Below are 18,298 nucleotides of genomic sequence, written 5' to 3' on the forward strand. Positions count from 1 at the left end.
TGGAGAGGTGAGTTACCTCTGCCCTAAACTCTGCTCATGCTACTCTGCATAGGAGAAAGAGCGGGTTTACATCTGGCTACCTTTACTGCACTTCAGAAGGCTTACTGCTAGTCTCCATAAGGCCCACTGTGGATCCTCTTACTATGGTACTTCCCCAACTACCCCCCCCCCCCCCCCCCAGAGATACAGCAGAGAAATGACAGAATTGAGGCACAAAAGCAGAATGTAGGTTTGTTTATTGTTATTTCCTCTTTTTATAGATTACAATAAAAAAAAGCAAAAAAAAGCAAACAAAAAAAACGAAGATTACACCATCAAGAGAAACCACATACCGGAAAAACAAAACAAACAAAAAAAAAAATAATCTTTACAGCCAACAATTATTCATTATTTAGTGCTAAAAGGGCATTTTTAAATTGCATTTTTTTTAAATCCTTTAAATATTTTTGGTTAGGAACCTTCTACAAAATATTACAAATCACCAGTAGGCGGTGCTCTGAAGAAATAACCCATTTTAACTTGTGTTAGGGCCAGTTCAGATAAGCCCACTGCTGGACTGCTTCCCAAAGCACACCAATGAAACCAAGGACTCCTACCTAGACTTCCTACCTACCTCATTCATGCAATACCTGGAAAGCATCAAATCTGGGAATTGCAATGATATGCTTTTCTCATAGAAAACCATATTACCAATCCCACAATTCAGCGAAATCGACAAACGCTCTGCATGCTGCATTCTTTGTAGGTTTGCCTGCCATTCAATATAACAAAACGGGGGGGGCAAATGCATGAAAAATATATATCAAGCCCATAGGTAAACTGATTGCACTTTTTTCCTTGTGTACTTCTGCGTTTAGTAGTGTGAACAAGTCCTTATTGATTATTATCCAATTTTAATTTACAGAACGAAGTCTTATTTTTGGGGGGTCCTAAATCTAGTAAACGGATGGGTACAGGTCAACTGAAAGAAAGCTACAATATATGCGATTACTGATCATTGTTACCTATGAAAAATTGTCCCACTGTAACTGTCACAAGTGTTAAATTGCCTCCTTATGTAAATGTCTATCAGTAAAAGAGGACTGTTCTCTCTGACCACAATTCATCCTGCTGGAGGCTCATATAGGAACAGTCAGTGACACTCCCACTGTCTTCTTCTGGGAGAAGGGTGCAGGGGGCGTCATCACTGTCTGCTGCTTGCACATGGGCGGAGCTTTCCCTCCTCTGAGAAGCAGCTCTCTCTATTGAAATGAAGCAGCTTTACATGAAACCTAGAGAGGAGGGAGCAGGCAGATGTTGGAAAAATCTTAAAGAGGAACTAAACTCAGAACTAACTCTCTGCTCTAAAAGATCAGCCACAGCATGATAACCTTTAATAGGCAAAAAAAAAAAAAATCTTCTTTACAGTTTATGGAAATCCTAAAATAATCTGAAGTTTTAGATTCTTAGACTTAGAGTCAAGCCACTTAAAGCCATAAAAGGGATAAGCCTGTGTTTACATAGGAATGTAAGCTGCTGTGGCAAAGCTCACATGCAGCTGACAGCTGTGATAAGACACTCTGATCTAGCTAAACAAGCACAGAGCAGTCCAGTGAATTTATTCAACAACCATATGTCAAATAAAAACTTTTCACTGTGCGCGCCATTATTTTGTAAAAAGAAAGGACTGTGTAATCATGTCATGTTTCGCTGAACTAGTCTGCTTCTTCAGAGGGGAAAAAAGAAGCCCCTTTATCAAGCTAAAATAGCTTGCATTGTGAGTGCTCAAGGCTATTTTGGGACTGCATAAAGTCTTTTTCATTAGATGAAGCAGGCTAACAAAAACATATTGTGTAAAGATATAAGCAAATGGTTAAGAGAGGTGCTTCATTCTCAGCTTTAGATACATCTCTGGCACTGTATTTGGCCTGAGGATGTGGGCGTTAGAGCCACGAAACACGTTGGCTGTGTGTGATTAACCTTCATATGTGTATGAATGTGCCTTTATTGAGGTAAGCCACCTCTTCCTTTATTATGTTTGCTGTTTTTAACAGTTTTATCTACCATTGGGCGCCTTTTCCCCCTTTGTAAGTGGCTATGAAGACTTCTTCCCCTGATGAAGAGGCCTCTTACTCAGCAAAATGAATCAAACTAACAATAATGAAAGGACTTATCTCATGAATCTTGCTCTGGCCCATTGATACATAGAGAGAGCATTGCATTCTTTCTTTTTGAGAAAATATTGCTTTTTTTTTTTTTCTTATAGTCCTTTTTTTGGAAACAAATCATCTTCCCTTAAAAGTTTTATACTTTTTAAAATATTTCACCATGCCCCAGAAACTTCTTAAAGAGGAGCTGTGGTGAAAATAACCCAATTAATAAAATTGCTTGTTATTTTACAACATTGATTTAAAAAAAATGTAGTCAGCATTTTTCCTTCGTAACATCTTTCCTCAACCTGATTTACATCTTGCAATTTATTGCAGGTGGCGACCTCTAAACCTCCTTAGTGGTAATCCTGAGTCAGGCTCGGGCCAGAAATCCGCAGCTCAGAGCGGTAATCCCGTGCCTCAGTAAGTTATGTGCAGGAGCTGCTGCAGATCTCTCTGTGGTAAGTTTGTTTCTTGTTTTTAGGATCAAAAAGCTTTTTTTATGGCTTTTAGACCCTTAATCTGGAAATAATCATAACGCCAGGGAGGTTAAGTCCTGTCAGGTGCAGTTCTGCAAAATATTTTTTACTGAGAGTTCTATGCACAGAGGGAGATACTGCTTGTTTGGCAATTGGAAATAGCTGTTATTCCCCACAATGCAATGAGGTTCACCTGCAGGAATCTGTCATGGCCATGGCCCTGTCTTCACACTGTAGGAAGAGTTTCCCCACAATATTAACTATACAGATGCCTTGGATGATCTGTTTGAGAAAAGGTCAAGATTTCCAGTGGGAAAGAGGTTATTAACTACTGATTGGGATGAATTTCAATCCTGGGTTAAAGTTTCTCTTTAAGCTCTACTACGAGCATCCCAGCTGGAAGCCTTAGGGTGGGACAGCCAGGGGCCATCTTTCAGGCAGATGCTGAACTTTGTCACATGAGGTACTATTATTACCAGAACAATTCAACCTATGAAACAGCAGTCCAGAACTGCCACCAGCATCAGCAGGCATGGTTTTTCTGATGGTAAATAAGACTGCCTCTAAATGTGAAGGTTTTCCCACACTCTGGACAGGAAAAAGGCTGCTCTCCAGTGTGCATTCTCTGGTGTTCAAGAAGGTGCGACTTCTGAATGAAGCATTTCCCACACTCTGAGCAGGAAAATGGGCGCTCGCCTGTGTGAGTTCTCTGGTGTGCAAAAAGACGCGACTTGCTTAGGAACCCTTTTCCACACTCTGAGCATGCAAAAGGATTCCCCTCTGTGTGAATCCTCTGATGCCTCTGTAAATCTCCTTTACGGATAAAGCGTTTCTCACACTCTGGACAAGAATAAGGGCGCTCACCTGTGTGAAGTCTCTGATGTGTAATAAGATGTGTGTTAAACAGGAAACCTTTCCCACACTCTGAACATGAAAAAGGATGCGTTGCTGTGTGAATTAATTGGTGCTTCAGAAAGACCCCTTTACAAATAAAACTTTTCCCGCAGTCTGAACAGGTAAAAGGTCGCTCACCTGTGTGAATTCTCTGGTGTTTGTGAAAATTACCTTTACAGATAAAACCTCTCTCACACTCTGAACAGGAAAATGGTCGTTCATCTGTGTGAATTATCTGGTGTTTAAGAAGGCTTCCTTTATAACTGAAACATTTCCCACAATCTGAACATGAAAAAGGACGCTCACCCGTGTGAGTTCTCTGGTGTGCAACAAGGTCACCCTTCTGAATGAAACATTTCCCACACTCTGAACATAAGTAAGGGCTGTCTCCTGTATGAATTCTTTGGTGTTTATGAAGATCCCCCTTACAAATGAAACCTTTCCCACACTCTGCACAGGAATAAGGCCGCTCCCCTGTGTGAATTCTCAGGTGGTTCCGAAGAGATTTTTTCTCAGTGAATGTTTTCTCGCAGTCTGAACATTTAAAAGGTCGCTCGCCACTGTGAGTTCTGCTGTGCTGAACAAGGCCTTTTTTACGACTGAAACATTTCCCACATTCGGAGCAGGAAAAAGGGCGGTCAGTTGTATGACTCCTTTGATGTGAAATAAGATTTCCTTTGTGACTGAAACATTTCCCACACTCAGGACAGGGAAAAGGACGTTCACCTGTGTGACTTACCTGATGCGTAAGAAGGTTTTGCTTATGAATAAAACATTTCCCGCACTCTAAACAGCAAAACCGACGCTCAGCTTTGTGACTTTTCTGATGTGTAACAAGGTAAGATTTCTTTCTAAAACATTTCCCACACTCTGGACAAGGAAAAGGACGCTCTCCAGTGTGACTTTTTTGATGTGAAATAAGGTTCTGTTTATGAATAAAACATTTGCCACACTCAGAGCAGGAAAATCGACGCTCTGCTGAGTGACTTCTCTGATGTATGACAAGAAGTGATTTCTCTCTATAACATTTCCCACAGTCAGGACATGGAAACATTCTATTATCACCTGTAGGTATGACAGTGAGTGATATAATAGGAGATGATTCCTCATAATTACCCGGATTTGATGACTTATTTGCACTGTGAGAACTTGGCTGGATATCGGATGTAACAACATGTGATCTGTCAGAAGATTCCTCAGGGTTAGAGGGATCCGGTGATCTCTCCTCATGGTAAAGTCTGTGATGTGCATTTCCAGTAATGGGGGTTCCTCCTGGAGAATGTTGTCTGACGTCATTATCTTCTGCATAATCATCTGGAGGAGAGATAAGACGTCCCCCCCAGGTGTTCCTCACATCCTGTCCATCTATTGGGGGAAATAATAATAATAATAGTTATAGATCATGCATTATCCTGTGTGCAGGCAGCAGTCATGAATGTGGCTCTAGCAGTGACTGATGTCCCAGATAAAAAACAGTAGATGGCTGGGAAGTTGACTTCAGACTGGTGGAGGATCTAGTGATATTGTATTGTGCAGCCTGATCATAGAACAAGCTGTAGTCACTTAATCAGAGACTGTTCTGCTTCTGTGCCAAGTGCTGCCTCCCCTATGAGGCGATGGCCTCCAACCCCAGCCTGCCACACATGGAGTTGCTGCAATCATCACACCAATATAACAACAGGTAATTTATATAACTATATACCTTCCAACAATAATCATTTTCCAGCCAATTAGCCTTGTGGCCTCTGTACTCCCCAGTTGTAGTTCCTTTGTCCATGTACTGTGCCAGGGAACCACATGTGTGACCCAAGTGACACATGTGCCTGGGAACCACAACAGGAAGTACAGAAATCACGCGGAGGACTGGGAATTGGATAGTGGCGGCAGGCAGCTGCAGTGTACACTGGGAGCTACAGAAAAAGATTGCGTGTACAGAGGCTGGAGCAAGGGGGAGAGGAAAGCAGCGGCAGGATTAGGTGAGAAGTGTCAGTGCAGTGTAGTCAGCAGTATAGCTTAGCTGGTAGGGCAGCAGGGATTAGTGTAGTGTAGTGATGTGTAGTGTAGTTTAGTTGGTGAATGAAGCAGGGATTAGTGTAGTGTAGTTCAGTGCATCTTAGCTAGTGGGTGCAGCAGGGATTAGTGTAGTGTAGTGATGTGTAGTGTAGCTTAGTTGGTGAATGAAGCAGGGATTAGTGTAGTGTAGTGCAGCTTAGCTTAGCTGGTGGGTGCAGCAGGGATTAGTGTAGTGTAGTGATGTGTAGAGTATCTTAGTTGGTGGGTGCAGTAGGGATTAATGTAGTGCAGTGCAGTGTAGTGATGTGTAATGTATCTGAGCTGGTAGGGCAGCAGTGATTAGTGTAGTGTAGCGCAGTGTTGTGTAGCGTAGCTTAGCTTGTGGGTGCAGCAGGGATTACTGTAGTGTAGTGATGTGTAATGTAGCTTAGCTGGTCGGTGCAGTAGGGATTAGTGTAGTGTAGTTTAGCTGGTGAGTGCAGTAGGGATTAGAGTAGAGTAGTGCAGTGTAGTGATGTGTAATGTAGCTGAGCTGGTAGGGCAGCAGTGATAAGTGTAGTGTAGCGCAGCGTTGTGTAGTGTAGCTTAGCTGGTGGGTGCAGTAGGACTTCGTGTAGTGAATTGTAACGTAGCTTAGCTGGTAGGGCAGCAGGTATTTGTGCAGTGTAGTACAGTGATGTGTAGTGTAGCTTAGTTGGTGGGTGCAGCATTAGTATTGTACAGTGTTGTGTAGCTTAGCTGGTGGATGCAGAGAGGCTTAGGGCAGTGTAGTGATGTGTAGTGTAGCTTATCTGGTGGGGCAGCAAAGATTAGTGCAGTGTAGTGATGTGTAGTGCAGCTTAGCTGGTGGATGCAGTCGAGATTAGTGTAGTGATATGTACTGCATTTTAGCTGGTGGGGCATCAGGGATTAGTGTAGAGTACTGATGTGTACTGTAGCTTAACTGTTAGTGCAGTATAGTGTGGCTTAGCTGGTGGGTGCCATGGGGTTTACTGATGTGTAGTGTAGCTTAGCTGGTTGGTGCAGTATAGATTAGTGTAGGGAAGTGTAGTGTAGCTTAGCTGGTGGGTGCAGTATAGTGTAGCTTAGCTGAGTGGTGCAAAAGAGATTAGTGTAGTGTAGTGCAGTATAGTACAGTGTAGCTTAGCAGGTTGGTGCAGTAGACGTTAGTGTAGCTTAGCTGGTGGGTGAAGCAGGGATTAGTGTAGTGTACTGATGTGTAGTGTAGTTTATCTGGTGGGTGCAGTAGGGCTTAGTGTGGCTTAGTGTAGTGTAGTGCAGTGTAGCTTAGCTGGTGAGTGAAGCAGGGATTAGTGTAGTGTACTGATGTGTAGTGTATCTTATCTGGTTGGTGCAGTAGAGATAAGTGTAGGGCAGTGCAGTGTAGCTTAGCTGGTGGGTGCAGTATAGTGTAGCTTAGCTGGTTGGTGCAGTAGAGATCAATGTAGTGTAGTGCAGTATAGTACAGTGTAGCTTAGCTGGTGTGTGCAGTACAGGTTAGTGTAGTTTAGCTGGTGGGTGAAGCAGGGATTAGTGTAGTGTACTGATGTGTAGTGTAGCTTATCTGGTGGGTGCAGTAGGGCTTAGTGTAGTGTAGTGCAGTGTAGCTTAGCTGGTGGGTGAAGCAGGGATTAGTGTAGTGTACTGATGTGTAGTGTAGCTTATCTGGTTGGTGCAGTAGAGATAAGTGTAGGGCAGTGTAGTGTAGCTTAGCTGGTGGGTGCAGTATAGTGTAGCTTAGCTGGTTGGTGCAGTAGAGATCAATGTAGTGTAGTGCAGTATAGTATAGTGTAGCTTAGCTGGTGGTTGGGAGTAGAGGTTAGTGTAGCTTAGCTGGTGGGTGAAGCAGGGATAAGTGTAGTGTACTGATGAGTAGTGTAGCTTAGCTTGTGGGTGCAGCAGGGACTAGTGTAGTGTAGACTCTGGATCCTGTAGAAGCTTCCCACAGCGTCTTCTGGGTTTCCTTTGCCACTCAAGGACAGCTCAATGATTTCCGACGGGCTTGTTAGAAAACTGATATGGACTGCATATGGGCTTGATTCACTAAAGCGTGATAACTGCTATCACAGCAGTTATCACGCGATCTGCCACACGAAACAGCGTTACTTCGCGTGATAAGCAAAGGTTTGCGAGCGATCACGTGCAGTTTTAACGTTAAAACGGCACATGATTGCGCGCGAACTTTCGCTTATCACACAAAGTAATGCTGTACGCGCGCAAACCTTTATGCGCGGCAGATCGCATGATAACTGCTGTGATAGCTGTTAGCACACTTTAGCGTGATAGCCCTATGCGTGCAAGCTAAATGACAAACTGCACAAAATTCAAAAACAACATAGTTGTTCAAAAGACTTGTACACACGTTCCAACCTGCCTGATAGTTGGTCAGATTGATCCACCAGTTGGATCTGGCAAACAACCCGTTATCAGTTGGTCATCTGGTTGTTTGCCAGCCGTACACACACAACTTATCTTTCAACAGACAAGTTTGGAAGATAGATTGTTGGTACGTGTGTATAAGCCTTTAGCTTTACATGCTCCACTGAAGGCTATGGGGCAGGCAGCATTGAGTCAGACCAAACACAGCATCCTCTGTCACCACACCAGCACAGTCAGCAGCACATCTAGAGGACAAAAGGACTATAGGGTTTGCTGCAGTTTGTGCTCCCTCTTTGTAAATTCAGTTTACAACATATATCCAATGTATCAGCAGACATGGAGTTTACTAGTTTATATGAACCCTTTCAAATGTACCCATCACCCACATTCCCCAAGGTATTTATCTTTTCCAGCTGTGCTGGGGAGGAATGTGGGTGATTGGGATGTGCAGCAGTGGTCTGTACCTCCTCACACTAGAGCAAAGGGGGGAAAACTGGCATCAGTGGCAAGGGAGTGGTACCGGTGCCAGCCCACATTCTGTAGCTCCGCCCCCTTTCACAGGTGTCAGTCATTTCATTTTCACACAGGGGCTGTGTGGTGCAGGAGAGGATCGACTTAGATCCATGTGGGGTGATCCGCATTGGCCCCTAGTGATCAGCCTAAACGCGCCCATGCAATATTTATATTATGTGGTGCAGCGGCGGGGGAAGATGCCGGTGATGATCAAAGTGTTGGATTGTCCAACATTTTGATCATAAGGGGCTGAAGCTGTGCTGGCTTTATCTGGCAAAAGCGCCATCTAGCGCCAGACAGTTTTGCGATTTTGGATTTGGACTATGTCTAACATTGGTCCTATGTAGGAAAAAGTCCAATATTAAAAAATATATGATATAATGAATTGGTTGTGTACTATGAATAATTACTAGAAGATTAGCAGCAAAGAAAATATTCTCATATTTTTATTTTCAGGTATATAGTGTTTTTTTCTAACATTAAATTATTCTATAATATGTGCAGATTACACAACACTCAGCATTCAAAATGAGTCTTTTAGAACAGTCTGTGAAGTAATGAACTCTCCTCTAGCAGAGGAAAAGTAAACAGTTCAATTACAGTTGAGATAATAAAAGTCAGATAACAGCCCTCTCCACAACTAAGTTAGTCGGAGAGCTTAATAGCTTTTTTGCATAGAGATAACAACTGGAGTTTCTCAACTCTTCCTGTACTGGAAACAATTAGACTGATGTATCTGATCTTAATGTTTTTTTTCCTAGCTGTACTACACATACAAATCATAATATCATCATTTTTTTTTCGCTTCAGTGTCTCTTTAAGTCATATTTTACAAAAGATGTGAGGATCTAGTAATTTTCTATCAGGTTCTCTTAATCTGCGTATCTTGCTCTCATATAAGAACAACTAACATTTGAATAACTTTTCCATTAAATACTTGCCTAAACCTATATCCACAAACGATGCCTCCTGTTTAACTGTCCACTTCAATTGACCCTCCTCCGCAGACGGCTGCTCACGCCTTTCATACGTCTCCTCTTCTTCCACCTTAATCATCCTCGTCCTTTCCTGCTCCTCTGTAGATGGTTGGTCATCCCATTCATAGGTCTCCTCTTCCTCTTTAATTCTTACCACCAGATCACCCCTAACATACGTCTCTTCTTCCTCTTCTTTAACTGTCCCCATCGTGTCACCATCTTCATCAGGAGATGGCTGATCAACCCACACATCTGTCTCTTCTTCTTCCTCTTTAATTGTCCTGATCATTATATCCTCTTCTGTTGATAGATCATTATTCCTCAAATACATATTTTCTCCTTCGTCTTTGACTGTCGTAACGAGCTGTTCTTCACCTTGAATGCAAGAAATAATAGAAAAACAACACATTTAAGCACATCAGCTCTAAAGAACCAAACCTACATAGAAGATTATCTTTTCCAGACTGGGGTTACCTCTGGAATTATACACCCTCAGTTCCACCTACCTGATGATAGTGGGGGATGGTGAGATCTCCCCATGAGTAATCCTGGTATTAAAAAGGACTTGTACATTTCTCTGGTGGGGTTCTGTTACTCAATCTATAAAGAAAATAGTGTTAATAATAATAATAATAACAACAACAACCCACAAACACTTCCTCCCTTTTTATGACAACTCAACCCACATTTCCAGATACCATTATTACACCATGGCTTTCTCTGGACATTCATTCTGTATCACAGCTTCCTAGTTCCCCCCACAGTGCTCCAGGTTTTTGACGACCTCTACATCACAACACAGCTTCCTTGCTTTCCCCCATAATGCGCCCCAGCAATTGAACTCTAAAGAGTTTCCCAGGTAGCCAGTGCCCCCAAGATGTGTTTCAGTTCACAGGTACCTTTCCTACCAGTGTGTCTCACATTTGAAAGATCCCTGTAGTGCGCCCCAGCCTTCCAATGTATCCATTAGTGTGTCCTAGCTCTGTATTGCTCTTGCAATGTGTCCCAGCTTCCCAGTTCCTTCACATCTTGCCCCAATATTGTAAAGTTTTACAGACTGTAAGGCCTTTCTTTCATGATTCCCGACCAACTAGAAGAAAGACCACACTGGTAACACTTACAAAGGGACCAGATTGAGTACTGACAAAGATTGGGAGAGCGATCCCACTTTTACTGGCAGCAGAGATTGTGGAGCCAAACGTCTTTGTATAATATAAGGAGGATGAGGAAGTCACACTGTCACTACTGGAGAAAACGGAAAGGGGCAACAGTAATTGGGGGGGGGGGGGGCACACTGTGTCTTCTAGTCGGAGGCGGGGTTGGGATTATTGCACTCCTTGCTGTTGTGTAAATGAAAAACTGCATGAGTGAGGGACTGCTGGATAGGTACCCCCCCCCCTTTATTATATAACATCTCCCTCACATCCTCTCCTCTGACCTCCCCACCATCATCCTTGGGGATTTCAATATTCCCATCGATGAAGCCCAGAGCTCCGCTGTGACCCGGCTACTCACCATTGCCAACTCACTTGGACTAGTACAACACGCCAACACCCCCACTCACACTCACACTGCAGGTCACACTCTCGACCTTATATTCACTAAATCCACCACCATTGCAGACCTTGACATTGCACCCTTTCCACCCTCAGACCATCACCTTCTCACCTTCAACCTCCTCACGGAAAGCACCTCCAAATTACCCACCCACCTGGTCGATGGCAGCGAGACCTACGCAAGCTCAACCCTAGCGTCCTTGCTGACCCCCTCCATGCCCTCTCCTCCACTCTCACCACCCTAACCTGTCCTAATCTTGCTGCAGCTCAGTATCGCCAAACTCTCTTATCAGCCCTAGAGAAAGCTGCTCCACCAATATTTCGCCACCACCGACCCCCTAACCCCCAGCCCTGGCGCACTACCCATACTCGCAACCTCCAGAGGAAAACACGTGCCACTGAACGGAAATGGAGAAAAACTAGACTTAACCAGGATTTCCTACAGTACAAGACCAACCTGCTGCAGTTCCACGCTGCCCTTGCTCATGCGAAGCAGGAATACTTTACCAAGCTTATCGGAGCACAAGCTTCCAATCCCCGGCGTCTTTTTGCCACTTTCAACTCCCTGCTTAAACCCACCCCCCCACCCTCCGTTTCCTCCCTCTCTGCCACAGATTTAGCCACCCACTTCACCAACAAAATTGTCTCCATCCGCCAAGAAATATCCAATCTCCAATCTTCACCTCCCAACCCCTCCCAACCAGCTCCTCCTCCACCCTATTTTCCCCTCACATCCTTCACTCCTACTACCACCGAGGAAGTCAACCACCTACTGCAGACTTCCCATAATCACTACTTCGCCCCTTGACCCCATCCCTTCTGATTTACTCCAGCCTCACTTCACAGAATTGGCCCCAGTCCTCACTACCCTGTTCAACCTCTCCCTATCCACAGGCACCTTCCCCTCAGACTTCAAGCAGGCCACTGTACTACCCCTGCTCAAGAAACCCTCCCTCGACCCCTCGCTACCCTCTAACTACCGTCCTATCTCCCTCCTCCCCTTTGCCTCAAAACTCCTGGAGCGTCTGGTTCACAAACGCCTGACCCAGTACCTCAATGCCAACTCACTCCTAGACCCACTGCAATCTGGATTTCAGCCTGCCCACTCAACCGAAACTGCTCTCACCAAAGTGGTCAAAGTGTAAATACTCCATTCTCCTCCTCCTTGACCTTTCAGCAGCTTTTGACACAGTAGATCATCCCCTACTCCTCCAGTCCCTCCAGTCCTTGGGCATTCACGATCTCGCCCTCTCCTGGCTTTCATCCTACCTCTTCAACCGCTCCTTCACGGCCGCCTTCAATGAGTCCTCATCCACCCCCAACCACCGCTCGGTGGGAGTCCCCCAAGGTTCGGTCCTTGGCCCCCTACTGTTCACGCTATACACATCCTCCATTGGCAAGGTTATCTCCTCCATGGGTTTTAACTATCATCTGTATGCAGATGACACCCAGATCTACATGCTGATAGAGAAAAGAAAAAAACGTGCACCTTCCGTCCTCTATGGTCGTGTTTATTTCAGCAGTGATACATCCATCACATAGGATCCATAATCCATTATGGATCCTATGTGATGGATGTATCACTGCTGAAATAAACACGACCATAGAGGACGGAAGGTGCACGTTTTTTTCTTTTCTCTATCAGCATACAGATTGGCTTCTTTTCTTTCTACCCAACGGAGCACACGTCCCTACATGTGTAAAACAGCAAGGACCCGACCAGAGGTGGTGAGAGTGTTTATGCTTTTTTATTCCTTCCACTGTACTTTTTGAATAGGAGTGCCGCACTTTATTTATCCATCTTTACAATACAAGACACCCAGATCTACCTCCACACCCCTGACATATCCACCACTACCATGGACAAGGTCTCCTCCTGCCTATCAGCCATCTCCTCCTGGATGTCCGCTAGGTTCCTGAAACTAAATCTAGACAAAACGGAATTTATGATCTTCCCACCCCGGCCATCCACGAACCTCCCAGATGTGCATGTCACTGTTAACCACACTACCATTCGCCCTACCTCTCAAGCCTGTTGTCTGGGTGTCACCCTGGACTCCGCACTCTCCTTCACTTCCCACATCCAAAACCTCACAAAGTCCTGCAACTTCCACCTTCGTAACATCTGTAAGATTCGCCCTTTCCTGACCTCTGCCACCACCAAACTCCTCATCCATGCCCTCATAATTTCCCGCCTTGACTACTGCAATGCCCTGCTGTCTGGTCTCCCTATGACCCGAACAGCCCCACTGCAGTCCATCATGAATGCGGCAGCCAGAATTATCCACTGTTCCCATCGCTCCACCATGGCAGATCCCCTCCTAGAATCCCTCCACTGGCTTCCTATCCAGTCCAGAATCAAATTCAAGATACTGTGTCTGACCTACAAATCTGTCCACAAAACTTGTCCAACCTACATTTCCGATCTTACTCAGAGGTACACACCTAGCCGCTCACTCCGCTCTTCCAATGAACTTCGCCTAACCGCCCCCCCGCATCACCCAGTCCCATGCACGCCTCCAGGACTTCTCAATAGCTGCTCCAACACTATGGAACTCCCTACCTCCACCCATTAGGGCAGCCCCCTCCTTCAACATCTTCAAGAAAGCCCTCAAAACTCACCTTTTCACTCTGGCCTACTACCCCTCACAAGTGCTCTAAACCTACAGCTGAACTCTGGTCCCCTACCGTTCGTGTCCTTACCTCTCCCTCTAGATTGTAAGCCTTTGGGCAGGGTCCTCCTCCTTTTGTGTCCTACCTGATCATGCACCTCCATTACTGTGAACCCATGCTATGCATCTGAGTGACCCTAACTTGCCTAATCTACATGCTCAATCCAATGACTAAGCATTACCTGGCACTCATACTGTGCCGTGTGATCTGGTTTTCTATTATTCCTGTATTGTCATATTGCTGTATGTCACCCCTAAATATTGTCTGTAACCTAAATTAATGTTCAGCGCTGCGTAATATGTTGGCGCTTTATAAATACAATAAATAAATAAATAACATGGTATGAAAAGTTGCTGAAAACAATGATTCTTCTACTGAGAACACTGTGTATAATCGAGACAGAGAAGACTCTTTACACTTAGAACTGTGTATAACCTGAAAAGCTGCTTCTTTCAGGTATCCTTTTGTATGTAAAGGATAACTTTTTATATATGTGACTGTAATTCTCTGCTTTGCCTGTTACCTTGAGACTCATATGGGCAGAGAAGTTGGCTAGCTGACTTGAATGAATGCTTAAAGGGAAAACAAGGTGAGAGGGATATGAAGGCTGCCATATTTATTTTCTTGGAAACAATGCCAGTTGCCTGGCAGCCCTGTTGATCTTCTGGAATAAATAGTATCCGATGAGCCATATGCTGGAACAAGCATATAGCTAATACAGTAAAACATGAGTCAGCTGAGTCAGAGTACCAGATTTGCTGCATGCTTGTTCAGTGTCTATGGCTGAAAGTATTAGACACAGGATCAGTAGGGCTGCCAGGCAACTGGTATTGTTTAAAAGGAAATAAATATGGCAGCCTCCATATCCCTCTCACCTCAGGTTCCTTTAAAATTTCTGAAGCCTTAAGACTCAAAACATGTTAAAGGTATAAATTGTTATACATTTTATTTCTATTGCGTATCTGAGCCAGTGACACTCATAAAGGTCACTGTTAAAAAAATGGCCTGCCCCAGAGCAAATGTCTGCCTGCCCCTTCTTTAGAAGAATCGGGTCCACTAAATACACCTCCCTCCCATCAACAGCTTCTATACCTGTGCTGACCATTTACACTGAATACATTTTGCCTTCAGAATACAAAGTTTTTGCAATAATTCAGCTTTAATTGAGCAACTATGGTTTCCTATGATGCATCACTCCCAAATATGCAAATTACATTATGCTGCTGAAACCATGCATACATCCAGACCTGCTGGGGTATAGTGAGTCTGTAGCTTATACAGAGCCACATCTCTTACAGAGCCACATCAATCCAACACGCGCAAAGCCTGTTTCAGACTTTCTAGTTCTCATCAGTGCATGGCATAGATTGATTTGGCTCTATATTATCAGGCACATCCGGTAGAGTGCAACACCAGTGTGCCAGGCCACATTGTCTTGCCCTGCCGTAAATCAGGGTAACGCAATGCAGATTTCTAATGCAAGTTGAAAAGGGGCCTTAAAGGGGAACTGAAGAGAGAGGTATATGGAGGCTGTCATGTTTATTTCCTTTTAGACAATACCAGTTGCCTGGCAGCCCTGCTGATCCTCTGACTCTAATACTATTAGCCATAGCCCCTGAACAAGCATGCAGCAGATCAGGTGTTTCAGTGGTTCAGACTTATAAGTCTGATCTGACAAGACTAGCTGCATGCTTGTTTCTGGTTTTAATCAGATACTACTGCAGAGAAATAGACCAGCAGGGCTGCCAGGCAACTGGTATTGATTAAAAGGAAATAAACATGACAGCCTCCATATACCTCTCTCTTCAGTTCCCCTTTAAAGATGAATTATTACAAATACTTTCTGTTTAAAGAAGGCAAAATTATGTTTAGCATTGTTTTTCTTTAGTAAAAGGTCTTTATAGTCAATCAGAAACATGATCACAATTGCAATTCTTTTCCAACACCACGATTCCACCACAATCCATTGGGTGTACAATGCAATTGCGGCGTGACATCCGACAGGAGAAAAAAAACTTTTTTTCTGTATCATGGGAAAATCACATAGCAGAGCAATTGCTATGCAATTTTCCTGCTCTCCTGCACTTTGTATAGTAGCTACACTTTGCATGGGAGCTAAAGTGTAAACATTTTTTTAGCAGGACAGTGATTGGAAAACACTTCATTGCAATTTGCAAACGCATTTCACTGATGGAACTATTCGTTACAGATTCTATTTTTTTTTTTGTGTGCCTGCCATTTTGTGTGCTGCAAGCGATCGCTATTGGTTTGCAAAACGTTATTACTGGAAATGGGCCTTTAGCCCCTTATACTCTACTTGTGGTTCTGGGTTACCATGCGCTGTCTGGGTATTCTGTATTTACACTGTATTTACACTGACTGCCATACAAATAGGTTAATCTGCAAATATAGAATGGGCCAAACCTTGTCTCATGTCCCCGAGTTATCTGGACTCTGATTTAGGGAAATGTACAGGTCTGGAAGGATTCAGGTAGTGCTAAATTAATACACAGAGCAACATCCTTTGCCCACCACCACAAAGGACCCCAGACACTCCTCCCCAAGTACTCACTCTAATGAGCTTCATGGTTCAGGGAAAGCAAATACCTCGCAAATTCTGGATCGCTTTGATGAATCACGCGTCAGGAAAATATTTAGTTGTAATATACAAAATACAATAACATTTAATTACCTCCTCTGATGCCAATCCCAGCAATGTCTCCCAGGCACTTCCGCCCTCTTCACCTCTGACCACAACATCCGGTCGGCACTCCCCTCCCCTCTCTTTTTTTACTCTCTCTCTTTGTAAACTCCACCTTTTCCTGCCCTTGTGTTCCACACCATTTCCTTTCTACGTGTTCCACTTGGTATACGCGAGCTCACCACCTTGTGGAAAACACGAGAACTGCATGCAGGTAGCAATACAGTGCTAAAAATATCCGATTTTCCAGCATTTCGACACCTAACAGTACGTGTGCTACTCAACCTTCCTTTCCTGCTCTGTTCAGTGTATTCCAGGCAACAGTAATCCCAGTGGCTTAGCTAAGGAACTGTGGGCCCGCAAGTTTTACAATGGGGCCCTCCAAGCACTCTATACATAACAATTGATACGGCGCACCAAAACCTGCCAAAGGTAACTACAGTGTCAGAGGTGCAAGAAGGGGATGGGGAACAGCTTGTTAATGAATAACAGCACCATTCAAAGTATCTATAGAAGTGATTATTATGAGCACAGGTAGAGTGACCATACGCAGAGCCGGATTAAGGCCAAATGGGGCCCTAAGCAAAGTAGCAGATTGGCCCCCCTCTGCACCCCCCCCCCCTTCCTTCATAATGTCATAATAGAACTGAGGGTACCTTTGGCTTTTTGCACCCATTACTTCTACCACCCATTGTGGCTGAATAGAGCACTGGTTAAGGGCTCTGTCTTTGACATGGGAGACCAGGGTTCAAATCCTGGCTAGGGTCAATACCTATTCAGTAAGGAGTTCAAGGCAAGACTCCCTAACACTGCAGGGTGGCCTCCTGAGCGTGTCCCAGTGGCTGCAGCTCTTGAGCGCTTTGAGTCCGACAGGAGAAAATCGCTATATAAATGTTTGGATTATTGTCCCAGGCCTATAAATATACGCATGAGCCAACATATATATATATATATATATATATATATATATATATATATATATATATATATATATATATATATATATATATATATACACACACACACACATATTTAGCTCATACTCCTTGGCAAAGAACTCATTAGTCAACAGTTGCCTGCCTCCTTTGATTGCTTGCAGGAATTGATCCCCTTAAAATTTCCGATTGATCACATTACGATCAAGTTTAACCAAAAAACGAATGAAAGAGTTGATCAGATGGGATGGAAAATCTAGGTCGATTGGAGGCAGGTCAAAAGCAGTGGTAGGTCTATGACCTAAAGTGCTGCGCTACAAAACAGTATAATGCTGCAGTTTATCAGTTTTTAATAGACTTTAAAGTCATTGGGAATTGGTAATATTGGTAATATAAAAAAAAAACCTGAGTCTGCCAGGAGAAAAGCATGATATAAAGTGTTCTGTGTCTTGTCTTATACTGTACATACTGGGGGTAGCAGAGATCAGCACATGCTGCAGCTAGATTACTATCAGTACAGGCCCAGAGTACCAGCTTACTGGAGGTAGCAGAGATCATCACGCACTGCAGCTAGTTTACTATCAGTACAGTCACAGAGTAACACCTTATACTGTACATACTGGAGGTAGCAGAGATCATCACACACTGCAGCTAGTTTACTATCAGTACAGTCACAGAGTAACACCTTATACTGTACATTCTGAAGGTAGCAGAGATCATCACATATTGCAGCTAGTTTACTATCAGTGCAGGCACATAGTCACAGCTGATACTGTGCACATTAGAGGTATTAGTGATCAGCACACATTGCAGCTAGATTACTATCAGTACAGGCACAGAGTAACAGCATATACTGTATATAATTGAGGTAACAAAGATCAGCATACATTGCAGCTAGTTCACTATCTACGGCGGTGAGTTGGGCGCAGGGTGAGCCGAATGAAGGCTTACCCTGCTGCCGCTAAATATGATTCCCCGTCCAAGTCATAGCAACTTGGAGGAAGAAGTAATTTGGGGTCCGCCGAGGGTCAGTACCTGAATCACCCTGT

At 44.0% G+C, this 18,298-nt stretch overlaps 1 protein-coding gene across 1 annotated transcript; it reads right to left on the minus strand.

Annotated features, from left to right (window-relative positions):
* Positions 1-315: 315 nt before the first annotated feature.
* Positions 316-16,393, minus strand: LOC137534758 (zinc finger protein 605-like). Its single transcript, XM_068256390.1, has 4 exons — positions 16,306-16,393; positions 9,891-9,984; positions 9,349-9,759; positions 316-4,867 (listed from the first exon to the last, which is right to left on the minus strand). Exons 2-4 carry the CDS (start codon positions 9,955-9,957, stop codon positions 3,132-3,134), a joined length of 2,214 nt encoding a protein of 737 aa, XP_068112491.1. The 5' UTR covers positions 9,958-9,984; positions 16,306-16,393; the 3' UTR covers positions 316-3,131.
* Positions 16,394-18,298: the final 1,905 nt, after the last annotated feature.

The sequence above is a fragment of the Hyperolius riggenbachi genome, chromosome 10, assembly GCF_040937935.1.
Source record: "Hyperolius riggenbachi isolate aHypRig1 chromosome 10, aHypRig1.pri, whole genome shotgun sequence".
Classification (NCBI taxonomy): Eukaryota; Metazoa; Chordata; class Amphibia; order Anura; family Hyperoliidae; genus Hyperolius; species Hyperolius riggenbachi.

What these genes read in the sequence shown, in the direction of transcription:
- LOC137534758 (XM_068256390.1), bottom strand. Translation starts at nt 9,957, where the DNA reads ATGTACAAGTCCTTTTTAATACCAGGATTACTCATGGGGAGATCTCAC. An exon ending in CCATCCCCCACTATCATCAG is followed by an intron (nt 9,760 to 9,890) that starts GTAGGTGGAACT and finishes CTTGCATTCAAG; the next exon opens with GTGAAGAACAGCTCGTTACG. An exon ending in GTTTGTGGATATAGGTTTAG is followed by an intron (nt 4,868 to 9,348) that starts GCAAGTATTTAA and finishes TTCCCCCAATAG; the next exon opens with ATGGACAGGATGTGAGGAAC.